General features: G+C 34.9%; 1 protein-coding gene across 5 annotated transcripts in view; it reads left to right on the top strand.

Moving 5' to 3' along the window:
* The window catches only part of PTPN3 (protein tyrosine phosphatase non-receptor type 3), a 167,334-nt gene that overhangs the window by 92,049 nt on the left and 53,047 nt on the right, over nucleotides 1–22,238 (top strand). For all 5 annotated transcript variants that reach the window (XM_058832834.1, XM_058832835.1, XM_058832832.1 and 2 more), the window contains exons 8-12: nucleotides 1,001–1,121; nucleotides 4,836–4,923; nucleotides 9,666–9,754; nucleotides 15,007–15,070; nucleotides 20,210–20,382. In XM_058832834.1, coding sequence (XP_058688817.1) covers nucleotides 1,001–1,121; nucleotides 4,836–4,923; nucleotides 9,666–9,754; nucleotides 15,007–15,070; nucleotides 20,210–20,382 — 535 coding nt within the window. The remainder of the gene's footprint in view (nucleotides 1–1,000; nucleotides 1,122–4,835; nucleotides 4,924–9,665; nucleotides 9,755–15,006; nucleotides 15,071–20,209; nucleotides 20,383–22,238) is intronic.

The following is a 22,238-nucleotide window of genomic DNA, read 5'->3' as shown; positions in this document are numbered from 1 at the left end:
GTACTTCTATTTCCTGGGCCATATAAATCATGGAGTTTAAATATATGTAAGTGGCAATTATTAGTTATCCCGTGCATCACAGATCCTGCATAATTACTAGTTACAGGTTATTTCTGATGTGCCTCTCATGCCCCTCAACTTGAGTCACTTAAATATCTCTTTTGTACTTTTTTTTTTTTTTTTTAATTTTCTGGAAAATAGTGATAATATTATTGATAGTATATCCTAAAAGTGTGCTCTTGAACTTTGATTCAGTTGAGGAGCTTTCAGTGCTGAACTGTTTGTGGCCTATTAATTACCTTCTTTTGTGTTAATTTTCAAATCATGCCAATAACTTTTGGGAAACTTTAAGGCTTTATAATCGCTATTCTATACTACTTATGAGAAGGAAAGTTAGTACAGGTTATAGTTATTTACTTATGTAGCAGCTTGGCAATGCTATGTGTCAAACTGCAGTTATTTCACATGTTCTGTTAAGTAATTCTCAGCTGAATTTCTGGGACAGTGCCCTAGTCGGTAGCAGAACAATTTCCACCTGAATTTGTGAGAAGTGGATGCTTTCTAAGTAACAGATCTTGTTGAAGACTTTCTAATATGTTCTAGTCAAGTAAATGTGTCAAATTGATTTCATTTGCCATTTCTTACTGAAGCAATTTGGTGTTTCTGATGTTACAGTACTGCTCGTCTGTGTCGGCATGACACATGACGTCTGTCTAGTGCTGTTACAGCTTGTGATGCAAAAGTGAGGCTACATGAATAACTAAATAAAGTATTGAGTCATTTCAGTGACTGAGATTATAGTTATGGTGTGTTTTGAAAAAATCTTACCTCGCTGAGGTCATACAGTTCCCCTATGTTCAACACTTCTTGTCTGTTGGGAAATAATTGGTAATTTCTGCATTTTCCCATATGTATTTGTGTTCTAATGAGAAGGAATTTCTTCTAAACAAAAATCCAATTAACTATGAAAACTTTGTATGTGTTTCTTGTTTCTTAACAGCGCAACTTGGAGACTATAATGCTTCAGTGCATTGTTCAGGATATCTGTCAAATTACAACTTTATACCAGAGCAGAACAAGGATTTTCTTACCAAAGTAGAAACACTACATGAGCAACACAGGTAATGTGATGTTTTAGCTCTCTCTCACCTTTGAGCTTTTAAAGAAAAAAACAATGTCAAAAGGAAGACTCAAGTTCTTAGTAGTTTCATTACAGCACGCAGTTGTATTTCATATAGCTTATGTTAAATTAAATACTTTGGTTTATCATAGAGGTGCTATATTAATTATATTCAGGGTATGATGCTAAGGTGTTGAAACATTCAAATAAATTTCTAGTTATTAATTCCAGATTAGTTAGCCTTAAACATTGTTAAAAGCAACTATTTAGAACACTATACTGGGTGTTTGAGGGGTTTGCTGCATGAAGGATATTTGGTAATTTTTCAAATTCTAGAGATTTTTTTTTCTGTATATGTGGAAACATACTCCAAGAAATGCCATAACCACAAAACACTTCAATTAACTTTGTGCTTTCACTCCCCTCTCCAGAGTGTAATACAAAGACTGCAACAGATTATTCCAGTCAGTGCGCTGCTAATTATTTTTCCTGACCCTGCTGATTTGTCTCCTGTAAGACTGCAGCTTTGGAATTAGTGGTGTTGATCAGATACTTACAAGCTGAATGCAAATATATCAATCTAAGAAATTGTCTGTAAGCAAATGAAATCCAAATCTCTGTAGACTTGTTTTCTCCGTCTGTATCTTAACTGCAGCAGAGCTAATTTCCCACTCTCTTAGTTTCTGTGATTTATACCCTGAAATATTTCCATTTTCATCTCTTCCTAATGTCCCTCAGCTATTTTTTCTCATCTTTCAATACTCTTATTTTTCCCTCTAATTTCTTTACTGTTAGTGGGTGTAGCAAGTAGCTCTGAACTTCACATGTTCTCCCTAGCCATCCAGAATAGGCATTGTCATTTATGGGGCAAAAGAAGATAACCATTGAACTCTTAACTCCAGCTGTTCTTTCTGTTGGAGATACTAGTCTGGACTGCTTTCCAAACAGTTCATGATGGGGCACACAATAGCTGATGCCTCTATTCCTTCCAAATTAATTTACTGTTTCCAGTTGGTTCAGTAGTTTTTTGAGGGGGACTTTTTGATAGGAATGAGTAAATCTGCTTGTCTTTGGGAAGCAGTCATCTTGGAGACCACTGAGGGAAGTTTCTGAAGAGTCTTGGAGTGGCTGGGTTGAGCTCATCTATTTAGTGCTGTGGTAACAAGAGATATAAAACTGGTTATGTTCTGCAGAGAAGACTGGAAGTTAGCATTGGTCCAGACTAAAGTGTGGTGAGGTCTGTTGGAAAGACTCCTTTCTTCTCTTAGTCCTTTCAGTGATATCAGTGCTTTCACTGAATGTCTTTGGTGGGGTGAGGCCTTGATGGTTGAGAAGTTTAACTTCTGTGTTGGAATTAACAGAGATGTTAGTAATTGAAGATCTGAATAAAAATACTGAGTAGGTTGGACTGGAAAAATGTTTCTTTATTGTTTTAATGCCTATTTTGAAACTTAGTTCCTAAGCAAAATTTACTTCAGAGTGCAAGGAGAGGCAGACAAATTATTGTTTATCCTGGCAGTATTTCTTGTGTACTCCTTGGGCATTCGTAGAGAACACTTATGTCTCAGACATGAATTTCACTAGATCAGTGCTAAGAACATACTTGACAAGAATGGTTCTGGCGTTCACCAGAGCTGCTGGGAAGGAAAGATGGAAAGGAAGAATTTGCTTTTTTACCTTTTGAGAGAATATTGTTGATTTGGAATGAGATTTCTGCTAATCTGGAATAAAAATATTGCTGTAAACCATATAGGTTATTTAAATTTGGTATTCTTAGATTGGAGGGTTTCAAAGTCAAGCCTATAAACATCTATCCTTTTTTCATTCTTTGGTATCTATCCTTTGAGAAACTTCACAAATGAAAAGGAAAAGGCTGGAATTGCTGAAATACAGACTTGGCAAGTCATGTGTTGTGTTATGTGTTGTAAATCAGTGCAAGGCTTTTGTTACCTAGATTTTGTGTTGCTTTGCAGAATCTGAGGAAATATTTCCTGTTCAAGTCTGTGTCACACTGTTCAGTGGATAGTATGTACTTGTTAAGAAAGCATTTATTGTCATATTGAACTGGTATAGCTTCAGGAATTTTCCTTCTGTGTTCATCCCTAAATCCATAGGGGGATTTTCCTGTCTATAGTTGGTTCCAACATGGTTTTCCTGCTGTTTTGCTTAGTTACATAAGCAGCCTGAGATCTTAGGATGCAGCTATTGTCCAAATTGGTAAGGTTTTCATGGTGCTTGCCTAGATCCGGCTATCAGTTTGAAGAGAAGGATGTATTTGAAGCTAAATAGTGTGCTTATATTCCAGCTGAGGTTTGTTAGTCCTTGGGTATCAACAACTATAAAAACTGGAACACCAAGAGCAGCTTCCTCTTGCCTGTTTATCTCACTGAATAATTACCATCTGCTTAGGGACCTGAAGGTTTCATTTCACCTCTAATTAAGTAGGAGGGTGTAACAACAATGAGTAAAATACCTAAGTCTATGCTGAGATACTTGTGGGCCTTTCAAGACACAAGGCATGACTGGTCTGGTGTAGATGGAGTATACAAATTGAGAATTAAAATTTGCAGGCATGTTTTGTTGGTGTGCCATAGACCTTGTGGACAAAGTACTTGATGATATTATTTAAAATTACAGTAATGTACTCTTGCAAACACATTCAGGATATCCTTTGATGTAAGAAAATGGCCATTTCACATTGGTTTGCTTCTGTAATTTTCTGAAAGAGATAAGGTCTACTAAAGTTTTTCAGAATCAAGGTGACAATAGTCAGTGTACATGTAGATCTGAGAAACCAGTTTAGCTCAGGATTGTGACAAACAATACTTTTTTCATCTTTGTTCTCTTTTTTCTTGATATTATGGCATCCTCAAGCCACATTGGCCTTGGCTTTCCAGTTCAAGGTAGAATTCAGTTTTCTGCAGCATGTTGTAATACTTCCTAGTGAGGCTATTTCAGGGCATTGTATTTTGATGGCTTTGCATTTAAAAGGAGGGATATTAATTGGAAGTAATAGTTGCTGGACTTCTTAATGTAACTCAATGTTATGTCAGCTTTTTGCAGGTTGTACCTAAATTGCATTTGATTAATGTAATTTTATGCATGTTGTTTTGGAAGCTCACCTAGCAAAGAGGTTTATACCTGTACTTACAGAAGCTTTCTTCAAGACAAGAAGGTCAAATGCTTGTATGTCTTAGCTGCAGGAGAAAAAAATATTTTAGGGCTTACAGATTTTAGGTAAACTTGGATGTCTTTTCTTTGGTGAATTTCATAATTTTAACTTTTAACCTGTTCTCTCCCCTTTATTTTATTAGTACATTTCTGCTTCTAATCTTTCTTCTAAATGACTTCTTTCTGAGGGACTATGAAATATGCAATATTTACAGATACAACTTCTTACTAAAAAGTAAGATTTTACAGGGAAATTGTATCCTTATGCCTTTGAACATAACAGATAATAAAGATTTTTCTAGAAACAGCTGGTCCAGAATGGCTAAGGTAATGAATTCATGTATAATTCACTCAGTTTTTTGAGAGTACTTTAGCAGGGCCTTCACCAGTAAAGAAATCATAGCACTACTTAATGGGAGGTTGTTTCTCAGGCACTGGTCTTTGGCATTCTTCTGGTTTTATGCATTTAGAATAAATATGATATAATACCTTTTATTTTTGACTTGTCTGTGGTTCATATATATTATTTTTTCCCTTCTTTTAGTGGCCTCAAGCAATCTGAAGCAGAGTCCTGCTACATAAATATAGCAAGAACACTTGAATTCTATGGAGTGGAATTGCACAGTGGTAGAGTATGTTTACATTGTAATTTTTTCCTTAGAAAGTAAATTTATATGTTTGGGTTTTTTTACGTTAATTCATAGCAGTAAAAAAAAGTAACATTTCAGTGTTGACTGTATCATGTGTTATTTTTAATTAGAGCTGGATAATTTTTCAATAATTTATGTGTGACGTAAGTGCTGGAATTTCAACCAAATAAACTAGAGCCCCTCAAAAGTATAATAAAGTATTTTTGAGATAAACTAATTACTGCAATATATTTTATTTAATAATTTTACAAAGGTTTCTGTGTGTTTTAGCATGAAAGAAAATGAATGCTCTGTTTAGTGCTATTAGTTGACAGGTGTTTTAAGAGTTTAATTTCTCTAAATTTCTAGCACTAATTTCTTGAGTGTTAAGAATATAGAGATTTTTCTTTTTGCTTCAATTCCTGTGTTCCCAGGCTTAATCTAAGAATTGTTTAACAGCTTGAGAGATGACCACTGAAAATATATCTGAAATCTTTTAGATACAGGGTGTGCATCTAGATAAGAAACATGTCCTAGTATTTCACTGTCTGCTGCTATTTAATTTTTTGACTACACTATTTATCTGAAGTGAATCCCCAAAATGCTTTTTTATTTGCATCCTAGTGTACACATTAAGGTTTGTGCTTCTATGCTGTAGTTAATTGTTTTGGTATAAGCCTTGTAGTGTAAAAACTAAAGGAAGTGTACTACAGATAATTGGTTTCCTAGGTGAAGACGACTTCTAGTTTTCTTAACATTTTTCTGAGTTGTGCTAACAATCCTGACACTGAGAGTTATAATGAAAAATTCATAAATTTCTTTAATGATGAGGAAGGAATAGAATGAGTAATTTGCTTTCTTCAGCATACTTTCTTCCTGTTTTTCTTTATGCTGCCACCAATAAGTGGGTGTTGCATTGGATTTCTAGGAATTCCTAAAATACTTCTTTATGAAGCGACCATAATTACATTCATATTCATGAAACACAGTGCTCAAAAGGTAGATACTTTCTTTTTAAGAATGGAGAAAAGTAGAAAGGAAAGGAAATTATTAAATCTGACTTTGTATAGTCTGTCCATTGGGTCATCTGTCACCTTTCTACTTTATTAAAGAAGCTCTTAGTGTTACACTTGAGATCACTATATGCACTTAACTTGATTGCATATTTGCCTTTTAACTGCTACTATAGCCTAGTATTTTGATAAGCCAACTTGAGTGCTAAGACTTCCACTATGTGACCAGTCTCTTAATACTAATGGGATGTTGTTTCTGAAAGCTCTTCCAATTTCCATTATTCTTTCTGAGCTGCAGGCCACTGAACTGCATGCAGGATGTCAGTAGTGGTCATACCATGCCAAGTAGTGAAGATAGACTGGGTTCAGACATTTTCAGCTAAATGAAATTTTACTGCAGAGCATTTTGCTCCTGTTTCAATTCAAAAGAATGCTTTTGTTGCAATTCAATTTTTTTAAGGATGAAATATTTGAAGTTATCTGTTTTTTCTAGCACTTGAACTAGACATCTAGACATTTAGAAGCTGCTAGGAGGGAAATAGAAAGCAAACCAGATAATATCATGCCACCTTTCAAATTGAGTTGTGATATCATTTGGATGTTGAGCTTCATTCTTCCTATCTCTTCCTTATCTCAGAGTAGGTAATGGAAAAAGAAACGTACAGAGAAGGATAACAATCATGAATGTTTTAAGGAGAAGCCTTCTGTAGCATGTGAACAGCATGGGGAATTGAAGAGGCAACAATTATTTTTTTTTCCTTTTTTTTTTTTCCTTTGGTAATAGAAGATTTAGTGATCTTCAATCTACCCAAAAAGAGACAGGTTTAAGTAAAGGAACTTTTTCCATAAGACTGCAGTTGAACTGTAATCATTACTTCTGGTTTAATGGATGCCCAAAGCGAAATAGCAATCAGGAGGAGTTAGGCAGTCACTGGAGTCCATTAAACATAAAAGCTTCTAAACCAGGAAATCCTCTAGTTGTAAATGACCTGAAGCTGAGAAGGGAAGTTGTTAGTAGGTGTGTAGTTGGTTGTCTCTGTGGTTTTGTACTTCCAAAACATCAGTTTCAAGTCACTGTTTGGATTGAATGCCATGAGGCAAACCTCTCAGCCAACATGAGATTGGTCTTCGCTCCCATAGGCCTGTAAGAAGTTTGCAGTGAAGGTTTATAAGATGCTTCTTCACAGAGGTTACTATGTCCTGTCCCTGCTTTGGCATGGATGTTTACAGTGCCTAGTGATACCCTCCCCCACTCAGTACTGCTTTTAAATCATCCTTCCAGTTGTGTCACATCCCCGTGCATTGACCAGATTTAGCAGCGGCTAATTAAACTGTGTCTGTGAAAGGCTTTATCTCTGTGGATTCTTACGGTCTTGTTCCTCTTAGATTGTGTGTGGCAGAAGAACCAGGTAACACCTGGCTTTTACACTAAGGGCCTAAAGAAGCTGGTGCTCCTGTACTGGTGGTTGAGAGTGGGATACTTTTGGATAATGTTTCTTGAAGAGCAGATGAATATATAGCTTCCTTCATTTTTTTGTTTTATGATACAAAGTTAAATATTTAACATAAGTGTGAGCTTTCTTTTTAGCAACTTACTAAACATGCAACTCTAATCTGAGCTCAATTTTCATCTGCAGGCACTTTTGATTTTTTTTCTGATGAAAAATCTGAACTGCTAAAATATTAAAAAATGCGATAGTTTTAGAAGACTCAAGAGAGTGAATTCAGTATCTTAAAACTATATTGATATTTCTTGAATTCCTAATCTCCTTTTCACTCTGGACCTCTATCCCATCTGCTCAATAATTAATCTGCTGTTCACTCATCTTTCATTTTTACTCAGAGAGTCAAAGATAGGAAATTTGTTGAATCAATATTATTTCCATATCTACAAAAATCAAGATGGTAATTGTAAATTAAATCAAATATGAATCATTACTTAACTAGCTAGATGCCTGACATGATAATTTTTTATCTTCACAACTTTTGTATTATTATTATCTTCTTCATGTTACCTGTTTTTTTTTATAAATACATGCATGCTATTTCTTTGTTTTTATTTTTGTTTTTGCTGCAATTTAACAGCATGATGTTTTGAAAGGGAAATAACTGTACCTCATTATACCTCTCTCTGTGCTATTCCAGCATCTTGATTTTGTGTTTCTTAGGCTAAACACAAGAGAATTCATAACAAATAACATAGGAGATTAGTGGTTTGGGCTGGTGCAGAGGAGGGTGAGGAATGAACTTTGTTCTGAAAAAGCTTCTGGAGAAAATAGAGTAGTTCAGCCAAATAAATCCCTATCAAATATTTTAGGTAATCCTTTATTTCTGCTTAATGATGTAGATTTTCAGCTTTTACCTTTAAAGCTGTTTTTTTTCTTCACAATATTGATTTTTAAAAGCAGGAACCAGGAGTAAGCTCCAAGTAGGAATAATACAATTTTCTACCCTGCTTTAGGTTGGCCATATCATGGCAGAAACAGCAAACTATAGCCAGTTAATCTCCTGGATACCTCAGTGTTCTTTCCAAGTATTAAAATACAGGGATGTCAGTTTTGGATTCCTGTATTATGCTTTGCAAATTAGGTTGGATTCATTCATGTGCGTGTATCACACTTCTATTCAACTATTTTTAAAGGATTTATTGAAGACTTCCCACAGTATTGTCAGAGCACATGCTACCTGTATTCTCCTGTACTTTCCTAATATAAAGAAATTAGGACTGGACATGGAGGAAAACCACGTATTATTTGAGCCCAGAGTACCATCTAGAGGAGCAACTGTGCTACTGAAGGCTTGACCAGGATTTGTTACCATTGGCTGTCCTATTAAAGCAGTCTGAAACTGCTTTTGAGTCAAACCTGATATTTTAAACAATGGATTCTAGTTACATGTGGATTTATGTATGCATTTAGCTCTATTTAGAAATCTGTGTAATAACACATTAGTGTGTATTGTTCATAAGAAGTGGGAAGCCAAGATTTGTAACTTCTTTAACATCAGTCTAGGTTTAGGCTCAAAATGACCATCCAGCATCCTCCTCTCTGCTTTTTTGTTTTTTGTTTTTTTTTAATTTCAAATCTTTGCTTATATGGAAGAATGTGTTTTCTTTTGAGTATCTCAATACCTAGAAAGGATGGTAAATTTAGGATTTTTTTTTTCCAGTTGCATGTGTTAAGCTAATGCACAGCTTTTGGTTTAGTTAATAATGGATTTCATTTAGTTCATGAAATATTTATGTGTATTTCTCCAACATATTCTCATATGCAAAATTGTAGTCACCTCCTGTGCAGTCTTTCTTGGTAAGACCTTTTAGGAAAAAGTAAGGAATTATTTCCTCTCTCTTTTTAAGTGGCATATAATCAGGCAATTTTTGGTCAGTTCCCAAAATTCTGTGACATTTACCTGACTAAACTTGGGAAGTACTTCAGTTTCTTTCCTGAAATTAATAAGGCTAGACTTGCAGATTTACTCTTGATGCAAACCATAGAAGAGCCAGAGTAGTAGGATGAACATTACAACTTGTTTTAATTAATGAATAATATTTAAAATGTGTAATAGATCACATCAAAGGAAAGAGATGCGCAGAAATAAACACTCAAAACTGTCATTGATTTTTTCCTCAAGTGTAGCAATTTTGGTATAGAAAGCTTGAAAATAAATTAATTAATTGATAAATGTAAATTAAACAAACTGCATCTGTGTTCTTACCGTAATTTTCTTTTGTAGGATCTCCATAATCTAGATCTTATGATTGGGATTGCATCCGGTGGAATTGCTGTATATAGAAAACTCATCTGTACAAGCTTCTATCCCTGGTAAATTCCTTTTTTGTAAAGAAATATGTCCAGTTTTTTCAATCTTACTTCCATGTGCTTTCACATTTATTCCAAAGAAATCTACAATACATATATTTGTTCTTTATGGAGTATTGTAGTATTTTCTTGTTCTTAGATAAACATGAAAACTTGCCTAGGCTTTTAAATCTTTAAGACTTTGAAGCCCTTGTACTGTGTGAAGTATTGATCAAGTTAATATACATACAGGTATGAATACATGACTAGGAGGACCCTGTGGTCTTAGAGATTTGCTGCTGTTATGCCCAATAATATGTCTCTTTAAAAACAAACAAAACCAAACAGTATTGCTATTAAAACTCAGCCCCTAATTCAGTCTGAACTTTTAACGTGGCATTCAGCAAGAAGATACTTCTTGGAATAGAAATGTAAAATGAGTAATTTGGAGTTATTCAGATTTCCAGGAAGTAGGATAATATAATTTAGACTTCTAAAAATCTCATCAAGTAAGGGTATATAACATTAACAAGCAGGTGAGAGACCTTCACATTATTCTCTGATACATAAAACATTAGAATGCATGATTGTACTGTAGAAAATAAGCTCTGCAAAGAAATAATGTGCAAAAGAACTCTAATGTGAATGACAGAGAAGTTACATAAGCTGTAATTTTTTTTAAGTACTTTTAGGTTTTATTAGTTAGACTATACTAAAAATTATAACCTGAATTAGAAATTATATGGAGGCCGGGCATTTTCTGAAGGTACTTGGATTAGATGAGAAAGAATTTTTTTCAGTCTTTCTTTTTTAAAAGAAGTATGAACTTGTTTTTTTATGCTTGATTAAACTATAGCTTGGTCACATTATACATGAGTTCTTTCTTGAATTTGCAACAATTTTTCTGGTTAACATTTTCAGTAAGATAGTACAGTGTTCTTAATCATGACAGAAAAATGCATTCCAATGGGTTGTACTAGCTTTTTGGCCCTTAATACAAAAAAATAAAGGCTCCCTAGCTGTATTCCTTAAATACTAGTATCATTCCATCCTTTCATTTATTAACCCAACTGAACAGCTATTTCCTATAGGAAAGCAATAAAATCAGTTTCAATTAAGATTCTAGAGGGAAATATACTGCATAGTCTCTGGATTTTTCTTTTTGTTTTCTTTGCTGTGAGTTGCATTTCAACTCCCTGGGATATACTGCAATCATCTTGGATAAATATAAATCAATAATAATGCTCTCATACAGCAGCACAGTGAAAACTTGTATTTTTCCATTTCTGATGCACATTGAAGCATGAAAGACTTATCTTTCGTCTTTGTGTCTTGAGTGCTGCTCTTTCATACATCGGCCTCTCAGATTCTTTGAACCGCTGCAAGTTTTAAAAACTGCCAGCTGGAGGCACATTTTCTGTCTTCTGCCAGTCTTGTTCTGCCAACTTAGTTGACCTAAGTAACATATGAATGGGTAATAGTTGTTCCTGAAAAACACAGAGTAATGGCATTTTAAAATCTGTGACTATATGAAATTTTTAGGGAAGGGAAAGGTAGTTTATAGCACACAGGCAGGAGGAATCTACAACTTCCTGTGCTACTTTTACTCCTGAAGAGCACAGAGGAATAAAACACAGATGCTAAAACATTTTTCACAAAAGCATAATCTCATTTACAGAAAAAAATTGAGGGAAATGAAACCCACAGGTTTTTCAGTTCAAATAATTCCCACTCTAAAATATGAGGTTTAGGCAGTAATATTTTCCGCTGACAGCTAACGCAATTGTTCCAAGTCTCCTACTCGATCATTCACTCTCTCCCTCCATCTCTCTCTCTCTAAAAATTTATTTTCATCTTGAAAGTAAAAGCTCCCTACACAGAGGCTAACTTATTGACATTTTATTTCTGGCATCTTGCATGAGTTAATCATAATTCTTTATGCAGGAATGGTGTCCATTCCCTGGTCCTGCCAAAACACTGAAAAGCAAACACTGAAAGCCACCAGAGTGGAGCTGCTTGGGATGTATTTGTAGAATGAATTCTCACTTTTGTTTTAGATCTCAAAGCAGAATATATTTCTGTAATGCCTGAAGTGGTATTTATTTAGGATCTTTATGTAACAGCATTTATATCAAGTGGCTTTTCCTATGGACTGTACAAACTCCCCCATTAACAAGTTAGAACTCAAGGTGGCAGCAAACACCATCAAAGCACGCTTTCCAGAATCTTAAGTAAAATACTCTGCAGTGGATGACAACAATACAACCATGCCATATGGTAGTAGTCAAAGGGGACCAAAAGTTTTCAGGAACAGAGGCAGTGAGAGAGTTTTGCCTTGGCAAAAAGAGGCTTTTCAATCAAAGCAGCCTACGTAAAGAGCTGACTGATCAGTCAGCGGCAATGCAAGTCAAGATAGGTTTAAAAAATAGCTTTGGATTTAATGCAGTACTTTATACACTCTGCAGAATTATTCTCAAGGGTGCTTAACTGTTCTGTGGTAACTTCCAAATTGATTTTGCAAGTAAAATATTAACAGCAAAATATACAAACACAATATCAGCAGCAACTAAAGTTAGATATTAAATGCTATTTTGTGTATGCAGTTTCACTGCTCTGAAAACTTCAGAGAAACTGCTTGAGGAATGCATAATACATTGCTGGTTAAAACTTGGAAAGAAGTATCTTGCATAACAAATTGGACAGAACCTTTCTTCAGTGGCAAAGTATAGGATTTACAGGTAAAGAAACTTTTTCTTTGCTTCAAGTCACAAGTGCCAGGTGTTAGTACTAAGCTCTAGGACAGCACTGCCAGCTTAAACAGTAGTGATTCTGTGGCCCATTGATCTATTATGATGCTTGTGAATGATAGGAAGATGGGACCCAAAACATCTATCATTCTTAATATGATACAACTAGTGAGTGTTTTTTAGGTAAACCCTGCATTTTAATGATTTGTGAATGTTGCATAGTCACTGGACAGATTATTGGTGAGAGAGAAGGGCTACTGAGCCACCAGTTATAGTAACAGTAACTGCATTCCATTAATATACTTTTCAGGTATGACATCTTCAAGAATTTATTAAGACTAAGTGCTTTGGCACCTTAATCTCTTGGATTTTTTCCTAGATTTTTCTAGATGTGAACATTCAATCAGTTTGTGGGCATAACGTTGCAAATGATTTTTAGTTATTCTTAAATAAGAATGTCAGAATAGCAAGTGTTCTTCATGCCTGAACTGAATAAGTTTAGTTGTACTTGAGGAAGAATAAATGGAATTGAGAGGGGTATTCCATTTAGGAGAGTGTCAAAATAAAGAGATTTAATGCCCTGATTTGGCTTGAGGTGATTATATGGTCATGCAGTGAGTCATGGTTTTGGTTCTGGTGGGGCTTTGGGGTTTTTTGGTTTTGTTGTTTTGGTTTTGTGAGGGTTTTTTTGTTTTCTCAGTTTTTGTGTTTTGTTTTTTTTATTAAAAAAAGCAGGGTGTAGATGAGCAACATAGATTGCTACTTTGGGATGCTGTTTCCCTTTTGTTGTTGGGTGAGAGGCTTTTTTGCTTCATCTCCAAGGTTAGTTTTCTGTGTCCTGCATTTCTGCTGCCTTCATGCTGGGGTAAAAGCAGACCATGACAGCAACTGTGCAAGCTGAGAATAACTCCAAAAACTTGTTTGTTGAAGTTTAATCTAAGTCAAGAAATGTGGTAAGAAGGAACAAGAAGCACAAAACTTGAGTGGTACTAGTTCAGGCAGAGTAGCACTAGAATCAAGAAAGAATTAATATACAATGAATTGCAGCTCAGTAAGTACAACTGAAAATTTATATGACTTGTCAGGTAGTTCAGAATCAAGAACTTTGAGATGAGCAACACAGATCACTGATGTTTGAGGTAGCAAATCAAATCACACAAGTATTTTGAGATTTGGCCTAACAGGAGAGGTGGATATGATTTCAACTTTCCATTAATTTTCATGCCAGTTTGTCTTGTCAAGGAATAACATTGAAATACCTGTTTCTTTGTGGTTCTGTAATTGATGGAGAAAAGCATTTTCTGAAATCGGCACACATTGTTTTCCACCTCTTGTGCAGGAGGAGGGAAAGGTAATACCATGAATATTCTTGTTAATAACTGCCAAATATACTTTCCTGTATCCATGAAGGACGTTGCTTTATAACTCAATGTCTTTCCCATGAGCAGTGAGGGAATGAGTTTTACATCATCCCGCTTGATGAGAGTGATCCAAAAACTGTGCCAAACTGAGAGGACTTGCAACATAGTTCATACCTGATATCTAACATCCTGTGAAGCATCAGTTAACGAAAATATCATGAGACTTTTAGCAGTAAACACACAAAACACTTTCATGATATTTTTTTTTTTTTTTTTTTTTTTTTTTTTTTTGGGCAAATACGACTTGGTGAGACCTTAAATAGGTTTCCTTATGGCCTCTGTAAGATTCCTGCTTACCACAGATCAGAGATTTCTTTGTCCAAAAAGTGCAGGTTTTCAGTTACCGAAGTAGAACTGTTGCAGAGAAAATTTAAGTATTTTAGACATATCTTGTTTTGCTGTGGGAAGGTGTGCAGGTAGGTAGAAGTTTGTTTAATTTAGCAAAACTGATAGGCATATTAAAATGAAAATTGCTTGAGCATTGGTTCCAGTTGTAATTTTTACCTTAGAAAATATGTATTTGCACTGTGTATATTTTAAAAAAGGTGTTCAGTTCCAAAATTACCACATAAATTACATAGCAATGTTAATGAAGTGAAAAATATTTTAATACTCATTCTTACAGTTTTCATCCTTCTAAAATTATGATTTTATCTAGAGGTTTTGTTTAGTGATTTACACAAGTGCATGACATTTTTCGCATTATGAAACCAATTCTGCAAAGCCTCTGTGAAGTTTCAGTTGTTGTAAGACCAACCTTGTCATGTCATTAGGGTCTTAAATTTTGTTCCTTTAGTCACTGTTGTCATATGACTCTAAAGTTATACAAAAGTTGACACATTTAACATTTGTGCAGCTTAGTGTAGAAGATGTCATCAAGTTTTTTGCTGCAAGAATAGATTTGGTGGGAGAGAACTGCTGTGAACTATTTAAAGATTAAACGAGGACATCTATTTGCCACTCAGCACAAGAGATGGCTGCATATTATTCATTGAATATTTTACAGCTATAATCTTTCAGGCTCACTGTACTGTATGCAGTATTACTTTTCATTGTTTTATCACTCTAAGCATTGCTCAGTATTTCATGGCCCGTTTCTTTCTTTTAGGGTGAACATATTAAAAATTTCCTTTAAAAGGAAAAAGTTTTTTATACAACAACGGCAAAAACATGTAAGTAGTCCTCTAATTTTGTTTTGCTCATGTGACCATATTCAATATTTTATATTGAATGTAACCTACAAACTGCTGATCAAAAATCTTTGTTGGGGTAATTTGCCTTTGAAACTGTTTTGTTAACTTGGTCTTGCTCTTCAGACTATAAGTCTGCTTATTCCCTCTCTTTTTCTCTTTTTTTGTTTTTCTTCCAACCCTCCACTTTCAGTCTGTTTGACTGTATCTTTCCCGTCGAGGTTTCTTCTCCCTTGGAGACTTTGGGTAAATTCAGATCTCCATCCTTTCTCCAATATTTATTAACGTAGCATATTTTCCCCCTTTCTCATCAGCATCTGCTGCTCTTTCCTTTGTTCCTGCCCTGTAGAGTTCCTTAATGCTGTAAATCTATTAAACAGCTGCTTATCCCATCTAGGGGGAGTTTGTCAGGTCCCTCCAGCTTATGGAACTCCTAGCTTAGGAAGAAAACAAGGTTCCTACAGGAAAGGAGAGCTTTGCAGCGGAAAAACATGAGGTTGAAAAGGAGACCAGCACACCTCCTGCTGTGTGTAACATAGGGAGCTTTAGGAGCTGGCAAATTCTGTGAAGATAGTTGATAAAACTAATGTAAAACTTTTCAACTGTTAAGAGTTGACTTCTGTTGGTTGCTTTGTGCTCTTTGCAGAACAGTTGAATTAGTCTATTTAATGAGGGAGGAAATATTGATTGCTGATTATTATTGTGCTCCCACAATATGAAAAAAAGAGGATATCTTTTTAGAAAGAGCACAGATTATTTAATATGGCAGAAAAAAAAATTATCAGAAACTAGTGATCAGCAGATGTATAAATATTTTAATTCAGTTGAGGACAAAACTTGAGAACATAGTAAAAGGTAAGTGTTAACTTGTACCTAAACTTCATGAAGGCTCTTTCTGGTAGTATACAAGCTCTTAAATTTATAAGAACTGTGTTACAAGACCACCTCTTGGCCCACATAGATTAGAAGGTCTGCTGAACACAGATTTCTTGGGAGGCCTTTCTTTTTTACCCAAATGGAAAACGTTCTCTTCTTTTTTCTTTTCTATATGTCTTTCCTTTTTCCCAGTTTGGTGGGCTCCTTGAAATTTGAGGAGTGTGCAAGAATGTGCATGTTACTTTTCAGGATTCACCTTTAAACAAAGTTAATATCCATAGACTGTTACAGCATTAATGCTTGCACACACACAAATAGCATGCAAAGGATGTGTCCTTACACACTGTAGGGGGATCTTAAGTTCTTTTCGCTGGCTCTTAAGTTTCTAAATGTATTGTTTATTATGCAGTCTCTTTATATTTCTTATATATTATAATTATAATATATATTATAATATATTTCTTATATATTGTTTATATGCAGTCTTTATATTTCACTGCATGAAAAAATGAGTGGCTGATAAACCATTCTACTCACTTGTGAGTGTAAACACTTTCAAGTAGTAACTTCTCTACTGGGTTTTAGAATTAAAAATTCACTGATAAATAGCAATTTTAAAATCCAAATATTTTCAAATATACAGATAAGTACAGGCTTACAGACAGCAGTTTCCAAATGTGTCTGTGAGAATAAACATAGTAACAGAACTCTCTGAAAATTATTAGTAAAACAGGGCTTGGATCTCGATGATTTTAAGTTCATTCCAACCCAAACTATTCTATGATTCTCTGTAAATAAGTGTACTTACAGTGGTTTTTGGATATGGATGAATAAAGTGTCAATATAGAACAATCTGTGGATTTAATGTAGAATATGTGTGTTCATTACATAAAGACTGCTGTCAAAAGTAGAATTTTCGTCTCTGGAGACCTATGTCACTTTTAAAGAGAGCAGCAACCTTAATTTGTTCAATTAAACATTTGAAAGATGATGACAGTTCAAGGCTCTTGATTCTTTTAGCTTACCTTCTCTTAAGTGATCATAGTTCTTTGTTTCATAACGTGCAGAGATGACAGTAATGCACACACTGTCATGCATAAAGTGCTACAGAACTGTAAGAAAAGCAAGGCCAGCTGCATGACTTCTTTACTTCTTCTCAGTACATATAAAAAAGCAGACCAGGTGTGCCACTAAATCTGTGGATACATCCATCCTTGTCAGCCCCCTTTGCTTGAAATGTAGGGCAAGTGTGCAGTACTCTAGTGGTATTGCTTGGAAAAGCTTGCTGGTGCCCTGCAGTGGGAGAGAGGGGAGTGGAGTCCTAGGGGTTTCACCAGAACAGTGGGGTGCTTGAGGGGTGTGTGAGGGCAGATGGCTGCATTGGTGTCAGTCTTTGAATTTATCAGATTTTTGCTTGGAAATACAGAAGTAAATAGGTAAATGAATCTGAAAGTAAAGAAGATGAAAGAATGTGGAGAAAACAGAGCAGATACTATATATTCCTGGGCAAGGTTTGACTAAAGATGATGAGAATGCTACAACACTTCTTTTATATTTTGTATGTTGTATGTAGATTCTTTACAAAAATCTACAGAAAGTTTCCAAAGGTAATGAATTTGCAGTCCCCTGGGATGTGCCATGTTTCATTGATTTATTCTCTTTATTTCATTTACTCCACTTTTTCTTTCCTTACTTGCCACTTCTGAAAAATCAGCTTACCTTATCTCACTTTTTCCCTACTACTCACCTTCTCTTTTACCCTTCCACTGCTTCAGTCTGTTGATCAACTACTTGATTAGGAGTATACAGTACTTGTGTTTCTACTGAAGAGCCAAATAAAGACTGGGAAGCAAGACTGATGAATCAGTGAATGTCTGATGCTATAGAAACTCATGACATGTAGGCTTAATGAAGGGTGCAGGATTTAAGGTAGGAATAGGAACTCTGCTGTTTACAGGCAACATTTTGTACATTTCAGAAATTTTATTTTCAATGTGCCTATCTAATGCTAAAACCAAATACATTTGCTGCATACTAAAATATAGCTTTACTTTCAATGCTGTAGATATTTTCAGATTTTTGTTAATGGAATAGATGTACAACTGATGCAGAAGTTCTTCCATATATTGTACTAGCGAGACACTTTAGCTGTGTGGAATTTTTCCCTTTACCTTAATGGCCTCAAATTTCTCTAATTCTCATTTCTTGATAATCATTAAAATGCTATTTCTTTAGAACTTGAGAAGTATGATGGGCATTTGATCCTTGTATCCCACTAGAACTCTGCTCACCTTTAAAAAACTACACAGATTTAACAGCATGACTTTTAGTTTTAGTGGCCTGCTAGTGGGGCAGATTTTTATTAACAAAAGATTATGTTAGTGTAAAAATTGAATAAATTTTTATGAAACTTCTCAAAATATTTTTCATAACTTAAATTAATGTTAAAACTTTCAGCCTACTTAAAGACTGCTAAGAAGGTTCTGTGACAACAGAAAAGCGCACCTGTAACAAGCGGAATTCATTACTGTTTTCAAACCTAAATTTAAAAACCAGAATATCAAATGTACTTAATTCTTTATCGTTATACTATAGCTTTTCAATGTAATTGAGATGTTTGGATAAAATCATTTTTATGGCAATTGAAAGGCCAGCACTTCAGGCCAACAAAAAATATCTATAAATTTATTTTTGTCTGATGGAGTAGTAAAACCCTTCAAGTGGTATTCAACCAACAGAGAGTATATCAGAAATGGCATTTGCCATTAAATCATTGTGATTTAATGTGATTTCGTTTAATATACATACTTTATGTATTTCAAGAAATTCTGAGTTTAGATTTCACTATGCTTTCCCGCTTTATTTTACTTAGTAAATTTATAACTACTTAGAAGCAACTGTGGTGCACTGACAAAGATGAATTGGTTACAGTATGCAAGAGACTCAAATAAGAAACCCACATCTTGAAAAGAAAATACTTTTTAAATGCTTTAATAGCTACAGGGAAAATATTCCTGAAAGATTGTAATCAGTTAAATGCTTTTCAGTGCCTATGTAAAATCAAGAGGCAAATCTTTCTTTTCTCTCGAGTTTTGCTTAAAAGCATGTCTGAAGCCATAGATTCTCCGGACTAGACATGCAGTGATTTTCAAAATGCAGGATTGGTCTCAGATATGTGGCATTTGTAAAATGCTGCCTAGAAATAAGAAGAACAGAAGAAAAACAGAATGACTATTCCAGCCAAAATGGTTTTTAGTTACTTCCCAACAAGATTGTTGCTGTGAACAAGCAAAAGGTTACCTGTCTAATTATATGTTGAGATGTCAAAATCAGTCATAATTTAGAGGAGCTGGAAAATATGAGTGATGAAAACTTGTATTTTTTTCACTGGAGTACTGGGCTGTGCTGGCAATTGACTCAGGTCTCATGTTACTTTTATTTCTAGTCTTTGCTTTGCTTTCATTCCACTTTCTTTGCATCAATAACTAGATTCACTAACCAAAGCTTTCTGTTGTACAAAACTCTTGGGATAAACATCGATGGCACAATTATATTGCACTGGCACTTTGGCACTGAAGTTACTTCTAAGAGTTTGCACCAAGACACGCAAGTTTTATATTCTGCTGCCTTCTGATCCTCCTCATGGTGGCCTTAGATTATCATCCAAGCACAAATGGATTTCAACAGCAGTAGCAGCAGCTCCTGTCCCATCACAACTACTTTCTTTCCCCCAAGAAAGATCACTATTAACATCTTCAGTTTCTTCTAAACGACTATCAAGAATATGCTTTTTTGTGTACTGTAGTGCTTGAAAGAACATTATTGAATTGAAGCCTTACATGAAGTATTTGAATTCAAAGAATGAGGGTTTTTTTTTTTTCCTTTTGACATTGCACCCTTAATGGAATGTTTTAAAGAATTTTGTGTGTCTTAAGAGGTCAAAATCTGACTGGAAACCTGAAAATATATTTACTGGTATAACATGATATTCATGTATACAAAATCCTTATCAGTCTAGACTTAAATATTTCACTAACTTGTAAGGTGCACATTTTGCAGTTTGGAATTTCATTTAGTCACAAAGGTATTTTGGCCATCTCCAGCTACTGTATGCCGATTTTTGTTTGTTTGTCTCAATGTATTTTTCATGTTTAAACTTAAAATAATTTTATTGTTTTTTTATGACCTTGTTTACTGTTTCATCTACTTGTATATGTTGAAACATGGTGTTCCCTACTGTTACAGAATGAATCCAGAGAGCATATTGTTGCCTTCAACATGTTAAATTACAGAGCATGCAAAAATCTTTGGAAATCTTGTGTAGAGCATCACACATTTTTTCAGGCAAAGAAGTCACTACCTCATGAAAAAAAGATATTATCACATTATTGGACTCTGGGTTCTAGAAATCCAGCAAAGTAAGTATTGTGTGAAAGCATGTTTTGCTCTATGATGGGAATGGGAAGATTTGTGTCAGTGGTAGCTCAAGTTGTAGTGGCAGAGTTCAGTCCTGTCCATAGCTTTGTTCCAGTCTATATATGAACCATTTAACAAGTTATATGGTTGTGGTTTCACTTTCTGCAATGTGATCTATTACAGTAGAACTTTTCTTATAATTGCCTTGAGGTGTTTGGATATACATTTTACTGCTATTTTTTCAATTTGCTGCTTCAGTCTGAAGTATAAAAACACTGGAAAGGAAAAATGTCATGTAGCTAATGATCCACTAAGAGAATTTGCAGAACAGATTTGTTTTGAAATGTTTAGCCATTAGTGTCATGTACACATTCTGCTTAATATGTTAGGGCAATTTCTAGAGTGCATCATGCCAACCACTTATTACTGACATAAGGATGAAAAACTTTTTCCCATTCAGGTATTCAAGATTCCCCCGTTTGTGACACTTCTAAGTCTTTGTTTGCCTCATTGGATTCTTCTAGTTACAGAGCTGGTAGCTTCCTAGTGTTGTCTAAGATCTAGTTATCCAAAAGTAATTCTTTAGAGCCTGTAAATTTCCAATATGAAGCTGGGATTATTCCTCCCTGTATGCAGTAACTGGGCCCTATCATCATGAAAGTTAAGCTGCCAGTTTATTGTCCAGTCACTTGACATGTCGTTCTCCATTTCTTTGCAGTAGGCCTTTATTTTGGCCATCCTGTGTGATTTTTGAAGTGGTTTTACTCAAGAAGTTCTGCTCTTTTATCTTAGTGGCTTTTAGACTTTTTTGATAAGTATCAGTCACAGTGATTTTGTCCGTTTTGTTGATTTGTTCTGCTGTTACTTTTATCAGCAATTCAGCTACAAAGGTGTCATGTCCTGTGTCTTCATTGTCTCATCCATCCCATCCCAATCCACCTACCTTATCCCCAAAAACATTCTGTAATGAAACATATAAAAAATATTTAATATTAATAGTGAATGAAGAAGAAAGTCTTGTGTCATTATCATCTCTGGATGTGAGATTCTGGGGGGTTCTTTGAGCTTTTGATGATCTATAGACTCTAGAAACCTGCTTGTTCTCATGATTTTTGGAGAAGTATTTTATTGTTTTCTTTTTGTTAGTGGGTAGTGTGTTTTTGTGAGTTTTTTGTACTGTGTTCCCTTAACAGTTTATTTTATGTTTATCAGGCTGATTTTCTCTCTTCTATTTGAATAAGCTTAAACTTCTGAATGATATCAAACTGCTCCAAATAGTTTCTCTGACTTTGGTGGCTCTCTGGCTTTTCACGCTCTGATGTCTCTTTTGATACTGCAGAAATTAATATCAAGTGCAGTGGCATTGCTTGTAAATGAAGCAATTAACCCATGAGGGCTGTCCAGCAGTAGGAATTCTGATAAAATGTTATGTTTTCTGCTGGAGTGTAATTTCATGTTTTCACTTAGTACTAGATCATAGCTGGATGATCTGGTTTCTAGATCATGGAAAAAAAGTAGCTGTACAAACAGTATTCTTATTTTCTAACATTTTACAAATCCCAATTTTTAGAATTAACTCATTTATGGAGTGTTATGACCTTGTTTTTCTTGTAGCGGTGTTGTTGAGGAGGTGACTCTCAGGGTTGGCTGGATTGTCAGGTCCTTTTTTTCTTTCAAATTTACAAAGAGATTCAAAACCCTGATCCTTCTACAGACAGATATATATGCACAAGCTTTGCATGGCCTTTGTAATGTTAATAAAGAAAACAGTATGAGTTCCAAAGGGTACCAGGTTAGTATCATTCCATTTTTTTACCAAACATTTTATCTTTGACAAATCTGCTCTTAGAATTTCTTA

This window comes from Poecile atricapillus, chromosome 2, assembly GCF_030490865.1.
Source record: "Poecile atricapillus isolate bPoeAtr1 chromosome 2, bPoeAtr1.hap1, whole genome shotgun sequence".
Lineage (NCBI taxonomy): Eukaryota > Metazoa > Chordata > Aves > Passeriformes > Paridae > Poecile > Poecile atricapillus.
The sequence above is the reverse complement of the archived record's forward strand: the minus strand, read 5'-3'. Positions and strand labels throughout refer to the sequence as shown.